Raw genomic sequence first — 24,096 nt, 5'->3', positions numbered from 1 at the left:
TGCGTCACGTGACCAGAGCGGGCGGAGAGAAGCGGGGAAACTACAACTCCCGAAGTGCACCGCTCGGAACATCGAAGACAGTGTAGTGCGGGAAGATTTTTTTTTTTTTTTAAAAGGTGAACTGATCAACTGAGGAGTGTTGATGTTACAGGACGTTGTGTCCACAGTCCTCAGAGAAATGGCTGTTCAATAAACACCTGTCCAGTACCTGCTGACTGACGAGGTACAGGAGCCCGGACACATACTGTAAGTACCAGACACTGACTCGCGGTATCCGTGGAGTGAAGTAGGGCACACATAATGCTTTATTTACTGTTATATACAGTGTCAGAGAGTGCCTCCTCCAACCTAACCTGTTCAACTCATCACCCCATAAACTGTATGAGGCCAAGGACTCCCCTCAGAAACCATATGAGGCTGCGGACCCCTCCCCCCAGAAACCGTACGAGGTAGAGAACATCCCCCAGAAACTACGAGGTAGAGAACAGAAACTGTATAAGGCACCGAACATCCCCCCCAAAAACTGTACGAGGCACAGAACATCCCCCCCCAGAAACCGTACGAGGTAGAGAACATCCCCCCAAAAACCGTATGAGGTAGAGAACATCCCCCCAGAAACCATACGAGGCACAGAACATCCCCTCCTAAAACGTACGAGGCAGAGAACACCCCCCCAGAAACCGTACGAGGCAGAGAATATATCAGAAACCGGACGAGACACAGAACATCCCCCCATAAACCGTACGAAGCACAGAACATCCCCCCCAGAAACCGTATGAGGTAGAGAACATCCCCACAGAAACCGTACGAGACACAGAACATCCCCCAGAAACCATATGAGGCACAGAACATTCCCCCAGAAACTGTACGAGGCAGGGAACATCCTCTCAGAAACTGTACGAGGCACAGAACATCCCCTCAGAAACAATACAAGGCAGAGAACATCCCCCCCAGAAACCGTATAAGGTAGAGAATATCCCCACAGAAACCGTACGAGACACAGAACATCCCCCAGAAACCATATGAGGCACAGAACATCCCCCCAGAAACTGTACGAGGCAGGGAACATCCCCCCCAGAAATTATACAAGGTAGAGAACATCCCCCCCAAGAAACTGTATAAGGCACAGAACACCCCAGAAACCATACGAGGCACAGAACATCCCCCCAGAAACCATACCACACACAGAACATCCCCCCAGAAACCGTACGAGGCAAGGAACATCCCCCCAGAAACCGTCCGAGGCACAGAATATGCCCCCAAAAACCGTATGCGGTAGAGAACATCCAGAAACCATACGAGGCACAGAACATCCCCCCAAAAACCGTATAAGGCAGGGAACGTGCCCCCAGAAACCATATTATGCACAGAACATCCCGTCAGAAATCATATGTGGCAGAGAACATCCCCCCAGAAACCGTATGAGGCAGAGAACATTCCCCCCATAAACCATACAAGTCACAGAACATCCCCCCAGAAACCGTACGAAGCACAGAACATCCCCCCCCAGAAACCGTACGAGGTAGAGAACATCCCCCCAAAAACTGTATAAGGTAGAAAACATCATCTCAGAAACCGTACGAGGCACAGAACATCCCCCCATAAAACGTACGAGGCAGAAAACATCCTCCCAGAAACCGTATGAGGTAGAGAACATCCCCCCAGAAACTGTACGGGGCAGAGAACATCCTCTCAGAAACCGTACGAGGCACAGAACATCCCCCCCAGAAACCGTACAAGGCAGAGAACATTCCCCCCCCCCACCCCCCGAAACCGTACAAGGTAGAGAACATCCCCCCAGAAACTGTACGGGGCAGAGAACATCCTCTCAGAAACCGTGCGAGGCAGAGAACACCCCCCCCCCAGAAACCATACAAGGCAGAGAACATCCCCCCCCAGAAACCGTACGAGGCAGAGAACATCCCCCCCCAGAAATTGTACAAGGTAGAGAACATCCCCCCCAAGAAACTGTATAAGGCACAAAACACCCCAGAAACCATACGAGGCACAGAACATTCCCCCCAGAAACCATACCACACACAGAACATCCCCCCAGAAACCGTACGAGGCAAGGAACATCCCCCCAGAAACCGTCCGAGGCACAGAATATGCCCCCAAAAACCGTATGAGGTAGAGAACATCCCTCCAGAAACCATACGAGGCACAGAACATCCCCCCAAAAACCGTACAAGGCAGGGAATGTGCCCCCAGAAACCATATTATGCACAGAACATCCCCTCAGAAATCATATGTGGCAGAGAACATCCCCCCAGAAACCGTATGAGGCAGAGAACATTCCCCCCATAAACCATACAAGTCACAGAACATCCCCCCAGAAACCGTACGAAGCACAGAACATCCCCCCCAGAAACCGTACGAGGTAGAGAACATCCCCCCAAAAACTGCATAAGGTAGAAAACATCATCTCAGAAACCGTACGAGGCACAGAACATCCCCCCATAAAACGTACGAGGCAGAAAACATCCTCCCAGAAACCGTATGAGGTAGAGAACATCCCCCCAGAAACTGTACGGGGCAGAGAACATCCTCTCAGAAACCGTACGAGGCACAGAACATCCCCCCCCCAGAAACCGTACAAGGCAGAGAACATTCCCCCCTCCCCCCCGAAACCGTACGAGGTAGAGAACATCCCCCCAGAAACTGTACGGGGCAGAGAACATCCTCTCAGAAACCATACGAGGCAGAGAACACCCCCCCCCCCCAGAAACCGTACGAGGCAGAGAACATCCCCCCCAGAAACCGTACGAGGCAGAGAACATCCCCCCCAGAAATTGTACAAGGTAGAGAACATCCCCCCCAAGAAACTGTATAAGGCACAAAACACCCCAGAAACCATACGAGGCACAGAACATCCCCCCCAGAAACCATACCACACACAGAACATCCCCCCAGAAACCGTCCGAGGCAAGGAACATCCCCCCAGAAACCGTCCGAGGCACAGAATATGCCCCCAAAAACCGTATGAGGTAGAGAACATCCCTCCAGAAACCATACGAGGCACAGAACATCCTCCCAAAAACCGTACAAGGCAGGGAACGTGCCCCCAGAAACCATATTATGCACAGAACATCCCCTCAGAAATCATATGAGGCAGAGAACATCCCCCCAGAAACCGTATGAGGCAGAGAACATTCCCCCCATAAACCATACAAGTCACAGAACATCCCCCCAGAAACCGTATGAGGCAGAGAACATTCCCCCAGAAACCATACAAGTCACAGAACATCCCCAAAGAAACCGTACGAAGCACAGAACATCCCCCCCAGAAACCGTACGAGGTAGAGAACATCCCCCCAAAAACTGTATAAGGTAGAAAACATCATCTCAGAAACTGTACGAGGCACAGAACATCCCCCCATAAAACGTACGAGGCAGAAAACATCCTCCCAGAAACCGTATGAGGTAGAGAACAAACCCCCAGAAACTGAACGGGGCAGAGAACATCCTCTCAGAAACCGTACGAGGCAGAGAACATCCCCCCCAGAAACCGTACAAGGCAGAGAACATTCCCCTCCAGAAACCGTACGAGGCAGAGAACATCCCCCCCAAAAACCGTACGAGGCACAGAACATCCCCCCAGAAACCGTATGAGGCAGAGAACATCCCCCCCAGAATCCATACGAGGCACAGAACATCCCCCCAGAAACCGTACGAGGCAGAGAACATCCCCCCAGAAACCGTACGAGGCAGAGAACATCCCCCCAGAAACCGTATGAGGCAGAGAACATCCCACCCGAAACTACCAGGCAGAGAATATCCCCTCAGAAACCATACGAGGCAGAGAACATCCCCCCCCCAGAAACCGTACGAGGCACAGAACATCCCCCCAGATACCGTACGAGGCAGAGAACATCCCCCCAGAACCCGTACAAGGCAGAGAACATCCCCCCAGAAACCGTATGAGGCAGAGAACATCCCACCCGAAACTGTACCAGGCAGAGAATATCCCCTCAGAAACCGTACAAGGCAGAGAACATCCACCCAGAAACCATACAAGGCAGAGAACATCCCCCCAGAAACCGTACAAGGCAGAGAACATCCAACCAGAAACTGTACAAGGCAGAGAACATCCCCCCAGAAACTGTACAAGTCAGAGAACATCCCCCATAAACTGTACGAGGTAGAGGATATCCCCTCATAATCCGTACAAGGTAGAAGACATCCCACCAGAAACTGTACAAGGCCAATTACACACACACACACACACACACACACCATGAACCGTACGAGGTAGAGAACTCCCACCATAAATTGTACAAGGATAATAACCCAACAGCTACATCCCACACCATGAACCGTATGATGTAGAGCAGGGGTGGGGAACCTCCGGCCCGCGGGCCGCATGCGGCCCGCCATGACCTTTTATGCGGCCCCCGGACAGATTCCCGGGGGTCGCAGTGCTCCCGCTACAGCCGTGGTTACCAGGCGCCGGCCCTTTAAGTCTTCACATGCGCTGCTTACGCGCACCAATGAGCTCTTTCACTGGCAGGTGCCAGCGTGCTCAGGACTGACTTTGTGGGCGGGTTTAGCGCTCTGCGCTTCCGTCCCACAGCAGCTTCACCATTTCCAGCATTGTGCCGCCCGCTCTCTTCCCCTTCTCCCGTGCAGCGTGCCCCAATCAGTGCTGTGTGCAGCCCGCTCCCCTGCGCTGTGTGCCGCCCGCTTTCTGCCCCTTCTCCGGTGCAGCGTGCCCCCTGCAGTGCTGTTTGCAGGTCCAAGTGCTGTGTGCAGCCCACTCCCCTGCGCTGTGTGCTGCCTGCTCTCTGCCCCTTCTCCGGTGCAGCGTGCCCCATGCTGTGTGCAGCCCACCCCCTGCGCTGTGTGCTGCCCGCTCTCTGCCCCTTCTCCGGTGCAGCGTGCCCCCTGCAGTGCTGTGTGCTGCTGCTCCCCGGCGCTGTGTGCCGCCCACTCTCTGCCCCTTCTCCGATGCAGAGTGCTCCCTGCAGTGCTGTGTGCAGACTCCCCAGCGATGTGGATCACCCCCACTGTTGAGTTCTCTCCAGTGCTCCGTATCACCCCAAGTGCAATGTACCCCCTAGTGATGTCTGTGCTCTGCAAGTGCTGTCTGTGCCCCCCAGTCTCCTCCTAGTGATGTTTGTGTACCCCCCCTTAGTGATGTCTGTGTGCCCCCCCCTTAGTGATGTCTGTGTGCCCCTCCCTTAGTGATGTCTGTGTGCTCCCCTTAGTGATGTCTGTGTCCCTCCCCTCTTAGTGATGTCTGTGTGCCACCCCCTAGTGATGCCTGTGCCCTCTTAATGATGCCTGTGCCCACCTAGTGATGTCCATGCCCCCCCTAGTGCTCTCTGTGCCGCCCTAGTGATGTGTGTGCCCCCCCCCCCAGTGCCTTCTGTGCCCCACAGCAATGCTTATGCCTCCCTGTGACCTAGTAATGTGTGTTCCCCAGCATCTCCTGTTATGTACAGTGCCTACAAGTAGTATTCAACCCCCTGCAGATTTAGCAGGTTTACACATTCGGAATTAACTTGGCATTGTGACATTTGGACTGTAGATCAGCCTGGAAGTGTGAAATGCACTGCAGCAAAAAAGAATGTTATTTCTTTTTTTCTTTTTTTTTTTTTAAATTGTGAAAAGTGTATTCAGAGGGTCATTTATTATTCAACCCCTCAAACCACAAGAATTCTGTTTGGTTCCCCTAAAATATTAAGAAGTATTTCAGGCACAAAGAACAATGAGCTTCATATGTTTGGATTAATTATCTCTTTTTCCAGCCTTTTCTGACTAATTAAGACCCTCCCCAAACTTGTGAACAGCACTCATACTTGGTCAACATGGGAAAGACAAAGGAGCATTCCAAGGCCATCAGAGACAAGATCGTGGAGGGTCACAAGGCTGGCAAGGGGTACAAAACCCTTTCCAAGGAGTTGGGCCTACCTGTCTCCACTGTTGGGAGAATCATCCGGAAGTGGAAGGCTTATGGAACTACTGTTAGCCTTCCACGGCCTGGACAGCCTTTGAAAGTTTCCACCCGTGCCGAGGCCAGGCTTGTCCGAAGAGTCAAGGCTAACCCAAGGACAACAAGGAAGGAGCTCCGGGAAGATCTCATGGCAGTGGGGACATTGGTTTCAGTCAATACCATAAGTAACATACTCCACCGCAATGGTCTCCGTTCCAGACGAGCCCGTAAGGTACCTTTACTTTCAAAGCGTCATGTCAAAGCTCGTCTACAGTTTGCTCATGATCACTTGGAGGACTCTGAGACAGACTGGTTCAAGGTTCTCTGGTCTGATGAGACCAAGATCGAGATCTTTGGTGCCAACCACACGTACACATAACGTTTGGAGACTGGATGGCACTGCATATGACCCCAAGAATACCATCCCTACAGTCAAGCATGGTGGTGGCAGCATCATGCTGTGGGGCTGTTTCTCAGCCAAGGGGCCTGGCCATCTGGTACGCATCCATGGGAAGATGGATAGCACGGCCTACCTGGAGATTTTGGCCAAGAACCTCCGCTCCTCCATCAAGGATCTTAAGATGGGTCGTCATTTCATCTTCCAACAAGACAACGACCCAAAGCACACAGCCAAGAAAACCAAGGCCTGGTTCAAGAGGGAAAAAATCAAGGTGTTGCAGTGGCCTAGTCAGTCTCCTGACCTTAACCCAATTGAAAACTTGTGGAAGGAGCTCAAGATTAAGTCCACATGAGACACCCAAAGAACCTAGATAACTTGGAGAAGATCTGCATGGAGGAGTGGGCCAAGATAACTTCAGAGACCTGTGCCGGCCTGATCAGGTCTTATAAAAGACGATTATTAGCTGTAATTGCAAACAAGGGTTATTCCACAAAATATTAAACCTAGGGGTTGAATAATAATTGACCCACACTTTTATGTTGAAAATGTATTAAAATTTAACTGAGCAACATAACTTGTTGGTTTGTAAGATTTATGCATCTGTTAATAAATCCTGCTCTTGTTTGAAGTTTGCAGGCTCTAACTTATTTGCATCTTATCAAACCTGCTAAATCTGCAGGGGGTTGAATACTACTTGTAGGCACTGTATATGCTCCCAGCCCCTCCTGTCATGGACACATTATGAATGCCCAGCACCCGAGCATGGTAGTGTTCGCTCATTACAGAAAACCAGAAAACATTAAGGAAGTTGTCCATTTACCAAAACTGATTTTTTTTCTCCTAAATCTTGCTATTATGTGCCACTCCACACATCTATTATGTTATATCAGCAATATTACCTTTTATCGTGCTGTAGCAGGATATACTCATTGCTGGCTCCAGCTATGATGGGGTTAATCATACCTCCCAACCGTCCCGGATACAGCGGGACTGTACCAGATTTGAGCTGGTGTCCCGGTATCACGATCGTGAGCCATGTGTCCCGTGGCTCCGCCCACCCACTTTCTCCCTGTCTCGCTTTCTCTCCCTCCTATCCACATGAGCAGAGCCGAGCGCTACTTCACTGCTCTGGCTCTGTGTGCTGCCACTGTTATGGGTGGGCGGCAGCAGCACTTTCCTGGCTGCCGGCGCTTTAAATCCGGCACCTGCAGCCCAGTGCACTGCTCACTGCTGGGCTGCTTGTGTACGGAAGTGCATCTTTGGGCGGAGCTACCGCGCAACATGCTGAGCTCTATCCACAGATGAATAGACTGGAGGGAGAGGAGCTGCAACACCAAAGAACGATGTATGTGACCCCCCCCACCTACCCAGAGCTGTATGCCCCAGCCCCCTCCTCACCAGAGCTATATATATGCCTCCAGCCACCCCCCTCACCAGATCTATATGCTCCCCACCCCCCTCCCCAGATCTATATGCCCCCCAGCCTCCTCACCAGATCTGTATGCCCCCCCAGCCCCCACACCACATTTGTATGCCCCCCAGCCCCCACACCAGATTTGTATGCCCCCCAGCCCCCACACCAAATTTGTATGCCCCCAGCCCCCACACCAGATTTGTATGCCCCCCAGCCCCCACACCAGATTTGTATGCCCCCCAGCCCCCACACCAGATTTGTTTGTCCCCCAGCCCCCACTTAAGATCTGTATGTCCCCCAGCCCCCACACAAGATCTGTATGCCCCAGCCACCCCCTCCACCAGATCTGTATGCCCCCTCACCAGATCTGTATATCCCCCAGTCCACTCACCAGATCTGTATGCCCCCAGCCCCCCCTCACCAGATCTGTATGCCCCCAGCCCCCCTCACCAGATCTGTATGCCCCCAGCCCCCCCCACCAGATCTGTATGCCCCCAGCTTCCCCCACCAGATCTGTATGCCCCCAGCTTCCCCCACCAGATCTGTATGCCCCCAGCCCCCCCACCAGATCTGTCCCCCCCCAGCCCCCCACCAGATATATATGCCCCCAGCCCCCTCCCACCAGATCTGTATGCCCCCAGCCCCCCCATCGGAGCTGTATGTGCCCCCAGAGCTGTATAAGCTCCAATACCAGAGCTATATGCCCCCTAGTAACATCTATGCTACCAGTAATTTGTATGCGCCACAGTAAAGTGTATTTCCCCCAGTAATGTGTATACCCCTTAGTAACGTGTATGCCCCTCAGTGAAAAACACAGACGTTCTTCACTGACGTGTTAAACACGCATATGTCCCTTCATACTCCGTGATTCACGGCACACAGTGGTTGTCCATGTGCAATCCGTGATGCGTGATCCATACCCTGTGATTGCACATGGACATATGCTCACCTGTCCCCGTGGTGTCCGTGGTGGTGAACAGTCCCGCGATTCAGCATCCAGCCACCGCTCTCTCTCGCTTCTGCAGCTACTTCCGGGTTGGCTCTGGCTGCATAAATGAATATGCATGCCATAATGAGCCAGGCGGGAAGAAACAGAGAGCAGCTGCCGAACTCAGCATCGCTGGAGAAGGTGAGTTGAAAAAGCTTTTTATTTTCAATGTCCGTGTTTTTCTGGTACGTGTTTCACGGATCACACCATAGTGTGGTCCATGGGATATCAGTGATGCCAGAAAAAAACGGACATGTTTCTGTGCGGCAATCACGGACACGCGTGTACGCCGCACGGAGACACGGTCAGTGAAAAATCACTAATATGTGTGCAGACCCATTGCTTATAATGGGTCTGCATAGGTCAGTGATTCTAGTACATATAAAAACTAGCACATACATACCAGAATCACTGACATCTGAAACAGGCCTAATATGTATGCCCCCTCAAGTACTGTCTATGCCCCAAGACCCTCCTGTGATGTATATACCATAACCCCAGCCCCTCCTGTGATGTATATACTGTAGCCCCCAGCCGCTCCTGTGCTGTATATACTGTAGCCCCCAGCCCCTCCTGTGCTGTATATACTGTAGCCCCAGCCCCTCCTGTGGTGTATATACTATAGCCCCCAGCCCCTCCTGTGCTGTATATACTGTAACCCCAGCCCCTCCTGTGATGTATATACTGTAACTCCAGTCCCTCCTGTGATGTATATACTGTAGCCCCAGCCCCTCCTGTGATGCATATACTGTAGCCCCCAGCCCCTCCTGTGATGTATATACTATAGCCCCCAGCCCCTCGTGTGATGAACAAACTGTAGCCCCCAGCCCCTCATGTGATGTATATACTGTAGCCCCCAGCCCTACCTCTGATGTATATACTGTAGCCCCCAGCCCCTCCTGTGATATATACTGTATACAGTCATATGAAAAAGTTTGGGCACCCCTATTAATGTTAACCTTTTTTCTTTATAACAATTTGGGGTTTTGCAACAGCTATTTCAGTTTCATGTATCTAATAACTGATGGACTGAGTAATATTTCTGGATTGAAATGAGGTTTATTGTACTAACAGAAAATGTGCAATCCGCATTTAAACAAAATTTGACCGGTGCAAAAGTATGGGCACCCTTATCAATTTCTTGATTTGAACACTCCTAACTACTTTTTACTGACTTACTAAAGCACTAAATTGGTTTTGTAACCTCATTGAGCTTTGAACTTCATAGGCAGGTGTATCCAATCATGAGAAAAGGTATTTAAGGTGGCCACTTGCAAGTTGTTCTCCTATTTGAATCTCCTATGAAGAGTGGCATCATGGGCTCCTCAAAACAACTCTGAAATGATCTGAAAACAAAGATTATTCAACATAGTTGTTCAGGGGAAGGATACAAAAAGTTGTCTCAGAGATTTAAACTGTCAGTTTCCACTGTGAGGAACATAGTAAGGAAATGGAAGAACACAGGTACAGTTCTTGTTAAGCCCAGAAGTGGCAGACCAAGAAAAATATCAGAAAGGCAGAGAAGAAGAATGGTGAGAACAGTCAAGGACAATCCACAGACCACCTGCAAAGACCTGCAGCATCATCTTGCTGCAGATGGTGTCACTGTGCATCGGCCAACAATACAGCGCACGTTGCACAAGGAGAAGCTGAGTGGTAGAGTGATGCGAAAGAAGCCGTTTCTGCAAGCACGCCACAAACAGAGTCGCCTGAGGTATGCAAAAGCACATTTGGACAATCCAGTTACATTTTGGAAGAAGGTCCTGTGGACTGATGAAACAAAGATTGAGTTGTTTGGTCATACAAAAAGGCGATATGCATGGAGGCAAAAAAACACGGCATTCCAAGAAAAGCACTTGCTACCCACAGTATAATTTGGTGGCGGTTCCATCATGCTTTGGGGCTGTGTGGCCAATGCTGGCACCGGGAATCTTGTTAAAGTTGAGGGTCGCATGGATTCAACTCAGTATCAGCAGATTCTTGACAATAATGTGCAAGAATCAGTGACGAAGTTGAAGTTACGCAGGGTACGGATATTTCAGCAGGACAATGATCCAAAACACCGCTCCAAATCGACTCAGGCATTCATGCAGAGGAACAATTACAATGTTCTGGAATGGCCATCCCAGTCCCCAGACCTGAACATCATTGAAAATCTGTGGGATGATTTGAAGCGTGCTGTCCATGCTCGGCGACCATCAAACTTAACTGAACTGGAATTGTTTTGTAAACAGGAATGGTCAAATATACCTTCATCCAGGATCCAGGAACTCATTAAAAGCTACAGGAAGCGACTAGAGGCTGCTATTTTTGCAAAAGGAGGATCTACAAAATATTAATGTCACTTTTATGTTGAGGTGCCCATACTTTTGCACCGGTCAAATTTAGTTTAAATGCGGATTGCACATTTTCTGTTAGTACAATAAACCTTATTTCAATCCAGAAATATTACTCAGTCCATCAGTTATTAGATATATGAAACTGAAATATCTGTTGCAAAAACCCAAATTGTTATAAAGAAAAAAGGTTAACATTAATAGGGGTGCCCAAACTTTTTCATATGCCTGTATATCTATGTATGTCAGTGTAAATGACTGTGTATAGATTTGTCTGTTAATATGTATTTTAGGGAATTTGTCTTCATATATGTACCGTATATGTGCGTATGCCTGTACCCACGATCAGGACTCACTGTGTCCTGGAGGCAGCGGGTCCTGACCTGCGGGGCTGTAAGTCTCCTCCGCAGGAGAACGCAGTTGTCAGTGCCCACGATCAGGGTTCAGTGCACTACGGTCTCTCGCTTGTGGTCTTCCTACGGAGGACGCATGCAACTGCAGCAAACAATTGATATGGTGCAGTCTGGAAAGACGCTTTGCAGGTCAGTGTTTACTGCAGAAAAAACAAGCACAGTGGGCACGAGATTTCTAGAAATCCCTCCACTGTGCTTGTACTGTACAACGCAGCGTTTTGGACACAGCAAAAACATGCTACATCCAAAATGCTGCAAACACTGATCGTGGGCACACAGCCTTAAACAATGTGATCAGCAGTGCTGAAAAGGATTGAATGTGGGCGTGACAGATTGCAAAATGGGTGTGGTTGGGGGGCGTGGCCTAAAATTGCCACGGCGCGCACGCTACATACATACACACACACACACACATTGTGCTCTGCACTCTACAGACACACACACACACACTGTGCTCTGCACTCTACATACATACACACACACACACACACATTGTGCTCTGCACTCTACATACACACACACACACACAGTGCTTTGCACTCTACATACACACACACACAGGGCTTTGCACTCTACATACATACACATACACACACACACACACACACTGTGCTCTGCACTCTACATACACACACTGTGCTCTGCACTCTACATACACACACTGTGCTCTGCACTCTACATACACACACTGTGCTCTGCAGTCTACATACACACACTGTGCTCTGCACTCTGCATACACACACTGTGCTTTGCACTCTACTTACACACACTGTGCTTTGCACTCTACATACACACACTGTGCTCTGCACTCTACATACACACACTGTGCTCTGCACTCTACATACACACACTGTGTTTTGCACTCTACATACACACACTGTGCTCTGCACTCTACATACACACACTGTGCTCTGCACTCTACATACACACACTGTGCTTTGCACTCTACATACACACACTGTGCTCTGCACTCTACATACACACACTGTGCTCTGCACTCTACATACACACACTGTGCTTTGCACTCTACATACACACACTGTGCTCTGCACTCTACATACAAACACTGTGCTCTGCACTCTACATACACACACTGTGCTTTGCACTTTACATACACACACTGTGCTCTGCACTCTACATACAAACACAGTGCTCTGCACTCTACATACACACACTGTGCTTTGCACTCTACATACACATACTGTGCTCTGCACTCTACATACACACACTGTGCTCTGCACTCTACATACACACACTGTGCTTTGCACTCTACATACACACACTGTGCACTGCACTCCACACATGCACACACACACACACACACTATGGTCTGCTCACACACACTGCGCTCTGCTCATCCTTTTGGAATTGGGCAGATTAAACTTTGCGAAGAACATATGAATCAAGCTGCATACAAGGTTATCCTGGAAAAACAGTTACTTCCTTCTGCTCAGGCAATGTTCCTCAACTCTGAGGACTGTTTTTTGCAGCAGGACAATGTGCCATGCCACACAGCTAGGTCAATCAATGGGTGGATGAAGGACCACCACATCAAAACCCTGTCATGGCCAGCCCAATCTCCAGACCTGAACCCCATTGAAAACCTCTGGAATGTAATCAAGAGGAAGATGGATAGTCACAAGCCATCAAACAAAGAAGAACTGATTACATTTTTGCACCAGGAGTGGCATAAAGTCACCCAAAAGCATTGTAAAAGACTGGTGGAAAGCAGCCAAGACGCATGAAAGCTGGGATTAAAAATCATGGTTATTCCACAAAATATTGATCTCTGATCTCTTCCTGAGGTAAAACATTAGTATTGTTGTTTCTACATGATTATGAACTTGTTTTCTTTGGATTATTTGAGGTCTGAAAGCAATGCATTGTTTTGTTATTTTGACCATTTCTCATTTTCAGAAAATAAATACAAAATGTATTGCTTGGAAATTCGGAGACGTTGTCAGTAGTTTATAGAATAAGAGAACAATTGACATTTTACTCAAAAATATACCTATAAAAACAAAAATCAGAAAATTTTGCAGTGGACTCTGAATTTTTGCCAGAATATATATACAAGTGGGAGCGAGGCCTGATGGTGATAACAAGTCACAAACATTTGTGCATTAACTTTTTTTTTTTAAAGGGTATTTTATTCCGGTTCATCCGACATTTTGAAATGTGACTAGATCTTTATGGGAAATTCACTGTAATTTATATCACAATAGTATCGTAAATTATAGAATGTATTCCAGTCCAGGATGTTTCTTAGTGAATTTTCGTGCATCTTACCTCTATTATATACCGTAAAACACGTCATGATGAATTCCTCATTAAATATGTGTAATGGAGAAACCCCGCGGATCCCGTTTTTGCCTATATGATTCAACAGCTCTGAGGGAATACTGCTACTACTGCCCTGCATTAGAATTCATACAAACTGTAGCTGTGCACACATTGTGGTTTTGATGGGGGTTTTTTTCTGCGCAGATTTGTCACAAAACCTGAAGAATTTTCTAGTCCCAGCAAAGGGAAAGAGGTTTCTCAAGTCTCATTCACACGTTGCTTATGTTTTACTTGCAAAATTAAATCTGCAGTACCGTATGTCAATTTTTTCACTGTTTTTGCTGCAGATTTTACTCATACTAATGAGTGGGGGAAAATCTGCACCAAAAATGTATGTGAAAATCACAGCATAAAGGCACCTGTTTTAGGCCATGTGCATACTCTGTGGATTTACCCACGGAATTGCCTCGGATTTCGCTGCAGACAGTGTTTATAACATTTCTGCAGTGCTTCTCCAGCAAAATCTATGGGGATAAAAAAAAAAATGCTGTGCGCACACTGCGTTTTTTTGTCCCTCCGGATCTACCCGCGGAATTTCCGCTGCAGAATTAATGTGCATATCACTTATTTTCTGCAGGTCCCTGCGGTTTTGCCATTAATTATTGGTGAAAACCCAAAGGGACCAACCCGCGGAAAAAACGCAGAAATTCCGCAACATCCCGCGGTAAAACTGCTTGCGGAATTTGCGTGCGGATTTCTGCTGTGGGTGCGGGAATCTTTCAGAGTCCAGAATTTTCTTAAGAAAATTCCATTTTCTTGTGCGCACATGGCCTTATGCAGCTGTTTACCTGCCAAGAAATGCAGAAATTTCTGCTGCAAATACTTAAAGGAGTTGTCCACTACTAGGACAACCCCTTCTGATTTCACATGTTTCCCCCAGGTAAAATAATAAAGCCTATACTCACCTCCCATATCGGCACCCTTAAAGAGGTCTCTGGTCTTGCGGTGCCGGGGCTCACGTGGGGTTGTGACGTCACGCTAGCCCTGCGTCCAACCAGCATCGGCTTCCTCTCCCCGCCTTCAGACCAAGAGAGCAATCAGCAGGAAGTGAACTCAGCCACAGCGCTTACTTCCTGTTGATTAATTTGTTTGGTCCATCCAAAGGCGGGGAAACAGAAGCCGACGCTGATTGGACGTGAAGATAAATAGGAGGTAATCCAGCATCCACCAATTGTATTAAAACATGGCTTTAATGAAAAATATATTAAAAAAAAATGTTTTTTGGCTCATGATTAAGAGCAGTTGTCCTGCTTGAAACGTGTAGACCAGAGGTCTCCAACACGCGTGCCGCATGCGGCCCCTGAGGCTGCTTGTTGCGGCCCGCAGACCCCAGTGACGATCGCGTCCCGCAGACCCCGTGACAATCTCGGCTCTATGCTGAGGGTCGGCACCAGCAGGACTTTACTGCATTTGAATCCATTTGCGGTGCTGCGCAGAGGAGCTGTCAGCTCTATTCCAGTTGCTGCTGCTGTCTGCCAATCAGATGCAAGGAGGTGACGTCATACAGCGACGTCACTTCCTTGCATCTGATTGGCAGGCAGCATCCATTGGTCCAGACACAGCTCCTCTGCGCGGCACCGCAAATGGATTTAAATGCAGTAAAGTTCCTGCCGGCGCCGACCCTCAGCATAGAGCCGCGATCGTCACGGGCTGCAACAAGCAGGTAAAGTACGTGCTCAAAATCAGGACCCGCTGTGTCCTGATCGGCGGGGCCACAAGTCTGCTCCTTAGGAGGCCGCAGCTGCCCGTGCCCGCGATGAGGGTTTGGAGCGCTGTGGTCTGCTTTCTGTGTTCTGCCTAGGGAGGACGCTTCTGGCTCCGCAGCATAAATTCACATGCTGCGGCCTCTGGAAGCCGCACCGCAGGTTCGTTTTCACTGCGGGCCATACACGGATAATGGTCATGGGGTTTTTAGAAATCCCATCCACTATGCTTGTACTGTACATAGCAGGGCTTTGGACGCAACTGAAGCATGCTGCATCCAAAACTCTGCAAATATTGATCGTGGGCACACAGGGAACGGAGGAAAGGTGAGAATTATTTTTTTTTTTGCATATTACTAAAGGATGGGCAGAATACTGCAGGGATGGCCACAACACTACAGAGCACAATACTACAAGGATGGGCACAATACTACAGGGATGGCCACAATACTACAGGGATGGCCAAAATACTACAGAGCACAATAATACAAGGATGGGCAAAATATTACAGGGCATGATACTACAGGGATGGCCACAATACTACAAGGATGGGCACAATACTACAAGGATGGGCACAATACTACTGTACAGGGATGGCCACAATACTACAGGGATGGCCACAATACTACAAGGATGGGCACAATACTACAGAGCACAATACTACAGGGATGGCCACAATACTATGGCCACAATACTACAAGGATGGCCACAATACTACACTGATGAGCACAATACTACAGGGATGGCCACAATACTACAGGGATGGGCACAATACTACAGGGATGGCCACAATACTACAGGGCACAATAATACAAGGATGGGCAAAATATTACAGGACACGATACTACAGGGATGGCCACAATACTACAGGGATGGGCACAATACTACAAGGATGGGCACAATACTACTGTACAGGGATGGCCACAATACTACAGGGATGGCCACAATACTACAAGGATGGCCACAATACTACAGAGCACAATACTACAAGGATGGGCAGAATATTACAAAGCACAATACTACAGGGATGGCCACAATACTGCAAGGATGGCCACAATACTACACTGATGAGCACAATACTACAGGGATGGGCACAATACTACAGGGATGGGCACAATACTACAGGGATGGGCACAATACTACAAGGATGGGCACAATACTACAAGGCACAATGATGGGCACAATATTACTGGCCACAATACTACAGGGCACAAGGATGGGCACAATACTACTGGGCACATACTACAAGGATGGGCAGAATACTACTGGGCACAATACCACAAGGATGAGCACCTTACTACAGGGCACATGGATGGGGACATTACTACAAGATGTTGGCTACAATTACTATATTATGCTGCTAATTGTAAAATGATTACAAGAAGGTGATAAATGTAAAAAAAAATCATAATAAAGCATGAATTTTTTTTGCCATTAAATATGCTTTTTTATATATAAACTTAACAAAAAACATGCAGGTTTGTTATAATATACAAGCAAAAAATGTTTTAAAAAAGTGATCCAAAGATGTATAGAAAAAAAACATGGAATCATTAAAAATGTCACTTTGTCCTGCAAAGAATGCGGCCGCTCTCAATTTTTTTTTCTACATGCGGCCCATGCACCCTGCGGAGTTTGAGACACTTGGTGTAGACGGACGTGGTCTACACATGCTTTCATGAATTTGATCCCTTTTTTAATTAAACCCATGTTTTAATACAATTGGTGGATGCTGGATTACCTCCTATTTTTCTTCATGTGAATACCTGGTTGCCGATCCAGGTCTCCGAGCACCACACCCATATCCATGCTGTCTGTTGAGCTGTTACAAACTCTTTTTTATGATTGGACATGGTGCTTGAGTGACGTCACAAACCCCCATGAGCCCCTGGAACATGAACCACAGCACCACTGGAACAACGCCGGTACTGGAGGTGAGTATAGGCTTTATTATTTTACTTGGGGGAAACGTGAAATCAGAAGAGGTTATACTAGTATTGGACTACCCTTTAACATGTGCACATACCCTAAAGGTACAGTATGTTAGTTTTTGGTGTGTTTTTGTGAAAATGACTGCAAATAAACACTATTGGCTACTATGTGAAAATAGCCAATCCTGTTTAAAATAAAAATGCACCATAAGCCAATAAAGGCAAAAAAAAGTTTAAAAAAAACGCACCTTATGAATGAAATTTTAGAGATATCTTTCATTTTACATATCTTCAGCTTGAAAAGAAGCATTAGAGGCACTATAAGTAGGATTTGGAGAGCACTTTATGCCTTCTCTGTGAAATGTGCAGTTGTAAGGCCATAAAGGTTGGAGCAGATGAGTCGCCCCAGTACCATGTTGCCTGTAGTGTAATCTTGTGTTATTTGTCTCCAGCTTTAAAGGGATCCTGTCACCACTGCTGTGGGCACCACCATATAAGCTGTGGGCACCACCACCGGGCTCTTATATACAGCATTCTAACATGGTGTATATAAGAGCCCAGGCCGGGGGTATAACACTTTATAATACTTACCTAACATTTGCGCGGTGGGCCTTATGGGCATCTCCGTTGTCCGGTCCCAGCGGCGCCTCTTTTGGCCATCTTTGTTCTCCTTCTTCTCTAGCCGCGGTGCATGACAGGTCCGACGTCATCCACACTCGCCGGCATTCAGGTCCTGAGCAGGCACACTTTGATCTGCACTGAGCAGGGCAGATCAAAGCATTGTAGTGCGCTTGCGCAGGACCGTCGAGTGTGTATGATGTAGCCGCGTCATGCACACAGGCTTCAGAAAGAGGACGAAGATGGCCGAAAGGGGAGGCGCCAGCACCAGACTACGGAGATGCCCATATGGCCACTGCGCGACCGTTAGGTAAGTATAAAGTGTTTCTTATGTTACCCCCGGCCTGGGCTCTTATATATAGCATGTTAGAATGCTGTATATAAGAGCCCGGTGGTGGTGGCCGCAGCTTAGAGGCCAAACAAGTGGTGACAGGTTCCCTTTAAGGCCACCATACACATTAAACTATTGTTGGCCAAACCCGCCGATATTGATGACATTACATTTTTAATGTGTATGAGGGGCGCTGGATAAGTGATGGTTGGTGAAGATGTCAATTGGCATCTCTGATTTTGAGCTGACGATCTTTGAGTTAAGACTCTGGCAAAGATATCATCCCGCGGCTTCCTTATAGAGAACTCATCCAAGCAAGCGCTCCTGTGCATGGAAGAGACAGTCAAGATCTCTGTCAGCTGAACGATCGGCCAAAGCATCGTTCAACCTCAAGCCATCTAACATGTATGGGGGCTTTATAATAGAAGTGTTGTGAACCTGTCTGTGATGATAATGAGATGACTGCTGAAAATTGATCTTTCAATAGCAGAACATTTATTGCGAGCCAAAATGAAAACTGCAAAATTTTGGGATTTTTTTTAAAGATTTTTTAATAATGAAATGGTTGATTGAATAGGTGGGTAAGAAATGTACTGCTAATAATGTTAATTGATAAGTCAGTGGGATGTAATCTAAGTCTTGCTTTGTAGACTAAGAGGTCACTACGTGAGGAGGATGCTCCCAGCTCCAGCACTGTATCGTTACTTGTGGGAGATCAGCTCAGGAGACGTGGCAGCTGGATCCACCGTGAGGACGTTCGGAAGGTGGGAATCTCAATCTTCTATTATATAAACCTTTTGTGTCCACATCTTAGATAAATCGATTTTCTGCTTTCACATAGTGGCACTCTGACTGCATTCAAAGTACTATGTACAGTAATGCAAAAGACAACACAAGAAAACAGAGTATGTCTGACCCTTATTTGTAATGTTATAAGCCAAGCTCTAACCGAATCCTCAGATCATCAGGATTTCAGGACCTGACCTATTGATCAGCAATGTGGTTTCCCTTTAACAAGCTCACAACACTTGGATATAGCGCTGCTTTAATGAAATGGAAAAAAGGAAAGTGTTCTTGAATATCAGTTTTACGTGACTTTATTGGATGTATTAGAGGGGAGGTTCCATAAACTAATATCCAGCTTCCATCAACTATTTTTTGTCTTTTCCATGCGTTCCCTTTGGTAGAGCTTCAGGGTCCTGTTCTTGACAAAATCACTGTTCTCTCAAATTGACATCTGACAATATAGTCACTTTTCCTTTTGAATGAGTCTTCTCAGCAGAGGCAGTGCTCCTTCCAACAAGCAGGGCAAAAAGCTATTTCTTTTGATCGATTTACAGGGTATTAGTATACACTGAGCTTTTTGTGGGGCAAGACACTGAGACAAACAGAGGAAACCAAAACTCAATCACACATCAGGTTCCCACAGAGTAATTAGACAAAAAGTGCTAAGGAGGAAAACTAAAGCAGGGAGCAAATAACCAGACAACAGGACCTGAGTAGTCTGGAAAGCTTGCTATTATTACCATCTTTTCAGTTAGCCATTAAAAGGTATCAACTACTGAGGACTCTCAGTTCTTTTAAACAAACATTTTTTACAGACAGCAGGAGGAATTCTTCAGCACACCAAATAAATCACCAGACTGGAAACCAGCACACTAATTGGTGTAGCAGAAAGCTATAAATGGCATAGGAAGGCAGATTTGTTGTGAATGTCAGTTATGCTTTGCTGCTGGGAGGCTCCCTCTTGTGGCCAGGAATGGTTTGGACATAGACCAGGTGTGTTGAGCAATGGGCGTTTCCATTGCTAACTGTCTGCTTATTTAAATCCTAGTCTGATAGCGGGCTATGCCGGATGTCAGTTGTTCTTTGTTCACCAGCCTGCTTCATTCTGCTCCACACCACATCTACCCCAGATAAGTGCTTTGCTCTTTATTTGTTGTTTGGTTCTTTTACTCTTATCTGAGTTTGTCATTTGCTGTGGTTGTTTTCAGTTTATTTGCATGCAGGGTTTTTCCCTTGCAGTTGCTTATCTGGGAAACTCCCTGCAGTTCTGTTTGGAGTATAGCTCCTATAAGTCCATGTGTTTGTGGCTTTTTGAATTTGTAATGATTCTTGTTTTCTGTTCATTGATATGACAAGAGCGCCTGGTATAGGACGGAGTTCAGATCGTGCGATCTGAGGGCCTTTTTGTACTATCAGACATTTTGAATTTTGCAGGGTTTTTCTCTGGCCACCATCAGCCCCTTTCCTGTCCTTTCCTATTTTAGTCAGGGGGGGCCTCACCTTTTGCTAATCCTATCATCTATCTGTGTATTGTGTTTTCCTATATCACCTCAGTCTTTGAATGTGGGGGGGCTTGGTATAACTTTGTCTGTTTTCTGAGGCAGAGAGTTATTCATCTTTCCTTCCTTTAGGATAGTTAGTTCTCCGGCTGGGTTCGCGGTGCACAGGATGTTAGTTCACCCCTCGCCTACTTCTAGTGTTGATGGTTAGTAAGGGGATGGCGGCCAGATTAGTTGCCAATGCTCTTGTCACCTTTTACCAATGAGTTATGGTGGTCTTCCATGGTTCCGGATCATAACACAAATTCCTCCATCTTAAAAATGAGGGGAGTACCTGTGATAGGTCTACTGCAACATGTGATCCAAAATGTAACCAGCAGGCTAGCAGAAATTAACTCCTGCTAGTCTGATCACTAATGAGCACACAGCTGGTCGATGCCTGAGCCTGCCTGTGCAACTCAAAAGCACCAGAGAAAGTATTGTGAGGAGTGTCAGTCTGTGGTCTGAACAGCATCTGATGCCGCCATGACACTCTGCGAGTTTAGAGCCAAACACTGTGTGACAATTCTTCACTGAATAATTTTTTACTAGCAAGGAAATGCTATTGCATATTGTACAATGATCTATGAGTATGAAATAAATATGTAATAGTTCAACAACCCTTTTAATGTACCAACCGTTTTTTCTGAATTCCGTGTAGAGACTTCTTATTCAGCTTATGGGATTTTAAAGGGTTATTCCCAAAATCGCATTTATTTTTTTCACAAAGTACAGGAAATGCACACTTATTAATATTTTGACTAAGCCCAACATAACATTTCCTTTTTTTTTGTACCTTTTGTGTCTTGTTTTCATTTCTATCTGCACCTTGGTGCATCCTGCTTCACATAGCTGAATGGGTAGTCCTATTTTTATCAGTTAAAATTACATTTCCCAGCAGCAGTTTCTCCCCCCCAGTGCTGCAAGACCTCTCCTGTAAGTCCTGACTAGCCACACCAGTATCCCACTAGCTACCGTAATCTAAGTGTAGAATTCACTTTAAGGCTGGTTTCAGACGTCCATGTTTTAGGTACGTGTGGCATCCATTTTTAACATGGATGCCACATGTACCCATGTTATTATTTGCTGATACTCACACGGACCATGTGACCTCTCATGACCCCGCATGCACACACGCAGGCATGTCCGTTTTTTCTCCGGCAGCACGAGTGTCACAAGGATTGCACACTTTATGTGATCTGTGTGACATCAGTGTGACACATACCGGAGAAAACACGGGTCTTTTTAATAAAAATATTTTCTATATTTATCTGTATCCAGTGATGCTGTCTCCGGCTCTGCTGCCTCCCGTTCCTGACCCCCGCTCATTAGACTCATCACTGAATATTCACTGTAGTGAAGAGCTGGAAGCCGGAACATCGCTGGGGACTTCAGTGCCGGGGACCGCATCGCTGGGTGAGTATACAGCAGAGTGTGTGTGTGTGTGTGTGTTCAGTGTATACATGCATGAGCGCTATGTGTGTATATGTGCTCGGTGTATCCATGTGTGTCTGCTATGTGTGTATACATATGTGTGTATATGTGCTCAGTGTATATGTGTGTGGTGAGAACCTGGAAGCCGGAGTATCGCGGCGACAGCATCGGGGACTCATCACAGTTCCCAATGAACTCTGATGAACCCGTGAAGCTGTAGCTCGAGTGTCGCGGGGGTCATCAGGATGTCATCAGAGTTCATTGGGAACTCCGATGACCTCCTGGATGTCACTGTGCTTGCAGAATACTCACCTTTCCCCGCGATGTTGTCCTCAGCGGTGCTGTACCCAGCGCTGTCCCCGTGATGCTCCGGCTTCCAGGTCCTGAGTGCGGTGAATAATCAATGAAATATAATGAGCGGGGGTCAGGAGCGGGAGGCAGCAGAGCCGAAGAAAGCAGGTAAATATGGAAAATCTTTTTATTTCACAGACCCGTGTTTTCTCCTGTACCTGTCACACATATGCAAACACAGATGTCACACATGTGACACATGTATGACACACGCATGACCATAACCATGCGTGTGACTGGTATCTTATTTTACGCGGATGTCTGATACCGGCCTAAGATTGTATGCACTCACTTCTCTTGTATAGTTACCCTCATGACCGATTTTTATCTTCAACCACTTACATCCTATAGCTGTGTGTGTTTTTACATAATTGTCAGCTGGAACTGGTTTTGTCACAGCTCAACCCTCCTGCACTTCTCTACAACTGCAGTGCAAAGTTGTTTGTTGCCTGCGGCCGACCGATCAATAATGTGAAATTGCAAATGCAGCTATATTGACGCATATGGCAAAAGATAATCTTCTGTCGTATGTATCATTTGAGTAGCATTGTAATTCACATCACTGGTCTATCAGCAGTAGGAGACTCCTTTCAGCCTCCTCCTGCAGTATATTTCTCATTTGCCTGTATACTGTCCCCTCCTGCAGTTTCTTTTCTTTCAGCCCCTTGTAAGCAGTCCCATACCTCAGTACATCACTTCTTTCAGCCCCTTTATGCAGAGCCCATCCTGCAGTAAATCAGTTTTCTTAGCTTTTCTAAATACAGTTCGGAGTGAGTGTATAGAGCGGGTTCAAAGCCTGAGCCCGCCCCATTCCCGGCAGAAGATGGCTGTATTAGGTATCCATTATCTGCCCTAGTGGTGTGGAACTGAGCTTCACCCTCTGCTGTTAACCTCTTAAATGCCACTGTTTTTAAAGTAAGTGATCATCTGGCCTTTTTTTGTATGTCTCTCTTCACAGACTTAGCAGCTATGACTCCGCTCGGTCAGAGGCAGTGCTCACAGCTCAGCACTCTGCAGCTCAGCACAAACTTCAGTTGAACACTCTATTTGTGGAGCCTTTTTCTGCTCAACTTGGATCATTCTACCTAGCCCTGGGAGAGCTGGACACCGTGGATGGTGAGTTCACGTGTGTGAGCATTAATTCACGTTTACACCCTTTCCAAGGTAACCTTGGTACTGACACTTTTGTTTTCCAGAGGTGCATCCTGTTCTTTGTACTCGCCTGCTGACCTGCATTGAGGGTGTAGACCTTTCCCTTTTACAGAATGCAGTAGAAGAACAGAGAAGATACTTTCAAGAGAGAGAAGCAGCCAAAATAAACACTTAAACCCCCTTTTAGGATATGGGCTTATTGTATGTGTCATTTAGCCTTTGATGTTTTCCATAAGTAAGTAGACATTGATCTAATTGTATGGAATATTCTTCTTGACAAAAGAGCCAAGTGGAGGCTAAGCAGATGTTTTATATACTCTAAGGGTACCTTCACACTTAGCGATGCAGCAGCGATCCGACCAGCGATCTGACCTGGTCAGGATCGCTGCTGCATCGCTACATGGTCGCTGGTGAGCTGTCAAA

At 47.1% G+C, this 24,096-nt stretch overlaps 1 protein-coding gene across 1 annotated transcript; it reads left to right on the top strand.

The window, feature by feature from the left end:
* The first annotated feature begins 5 nt into the window (after nt 1–5).
* On the top strand, nt 6–24,028 carry TEN1 (TEN1 subunit of CST complex). Its single transcript, XM_075349602.1, has 4 exons — nt 6–246; nt 19,063–19,176; nt 23,480–23,637; nt 23,718–24,028. Exons 2-4 carry the CDS (start codon nt 19,088–19,090, stop codon nt 23,846–23,848), a joined length of 378 nt encoding a protein of 125 aa, XP_075205717.1. The 5' UTR covers nt 6–246; nt 19,063–19,087; the 3' UTR covers nt 23,849–24,028.
* The last annotated feature ends 68 nt before the right edge of the window (nt 24,029–24,096 follow it).

The sequence above is a fragment of the Anomaloglossus baeobatrachus genome, chromosome 5 (genome assembly GCF_048569485.1).
Source record: "Anomaloglossus baeobatrachus isolate aAnoBae1 chromosome 5, aAnoBae1.hap1, whole genome shotgun sequence".
Lineage (NCBI taxonomy): Eukaryota > Metazoa > Chordata > Amphibia > Anura > Aromobatidae > Anomaloglossus > Anomaloglossus baeobatrachus.
The sequence above is the reverse complement of the archived record's forward strand: the minus strand, read 5'-3'. Positions and strand labels throughout refer to the sequence as shown.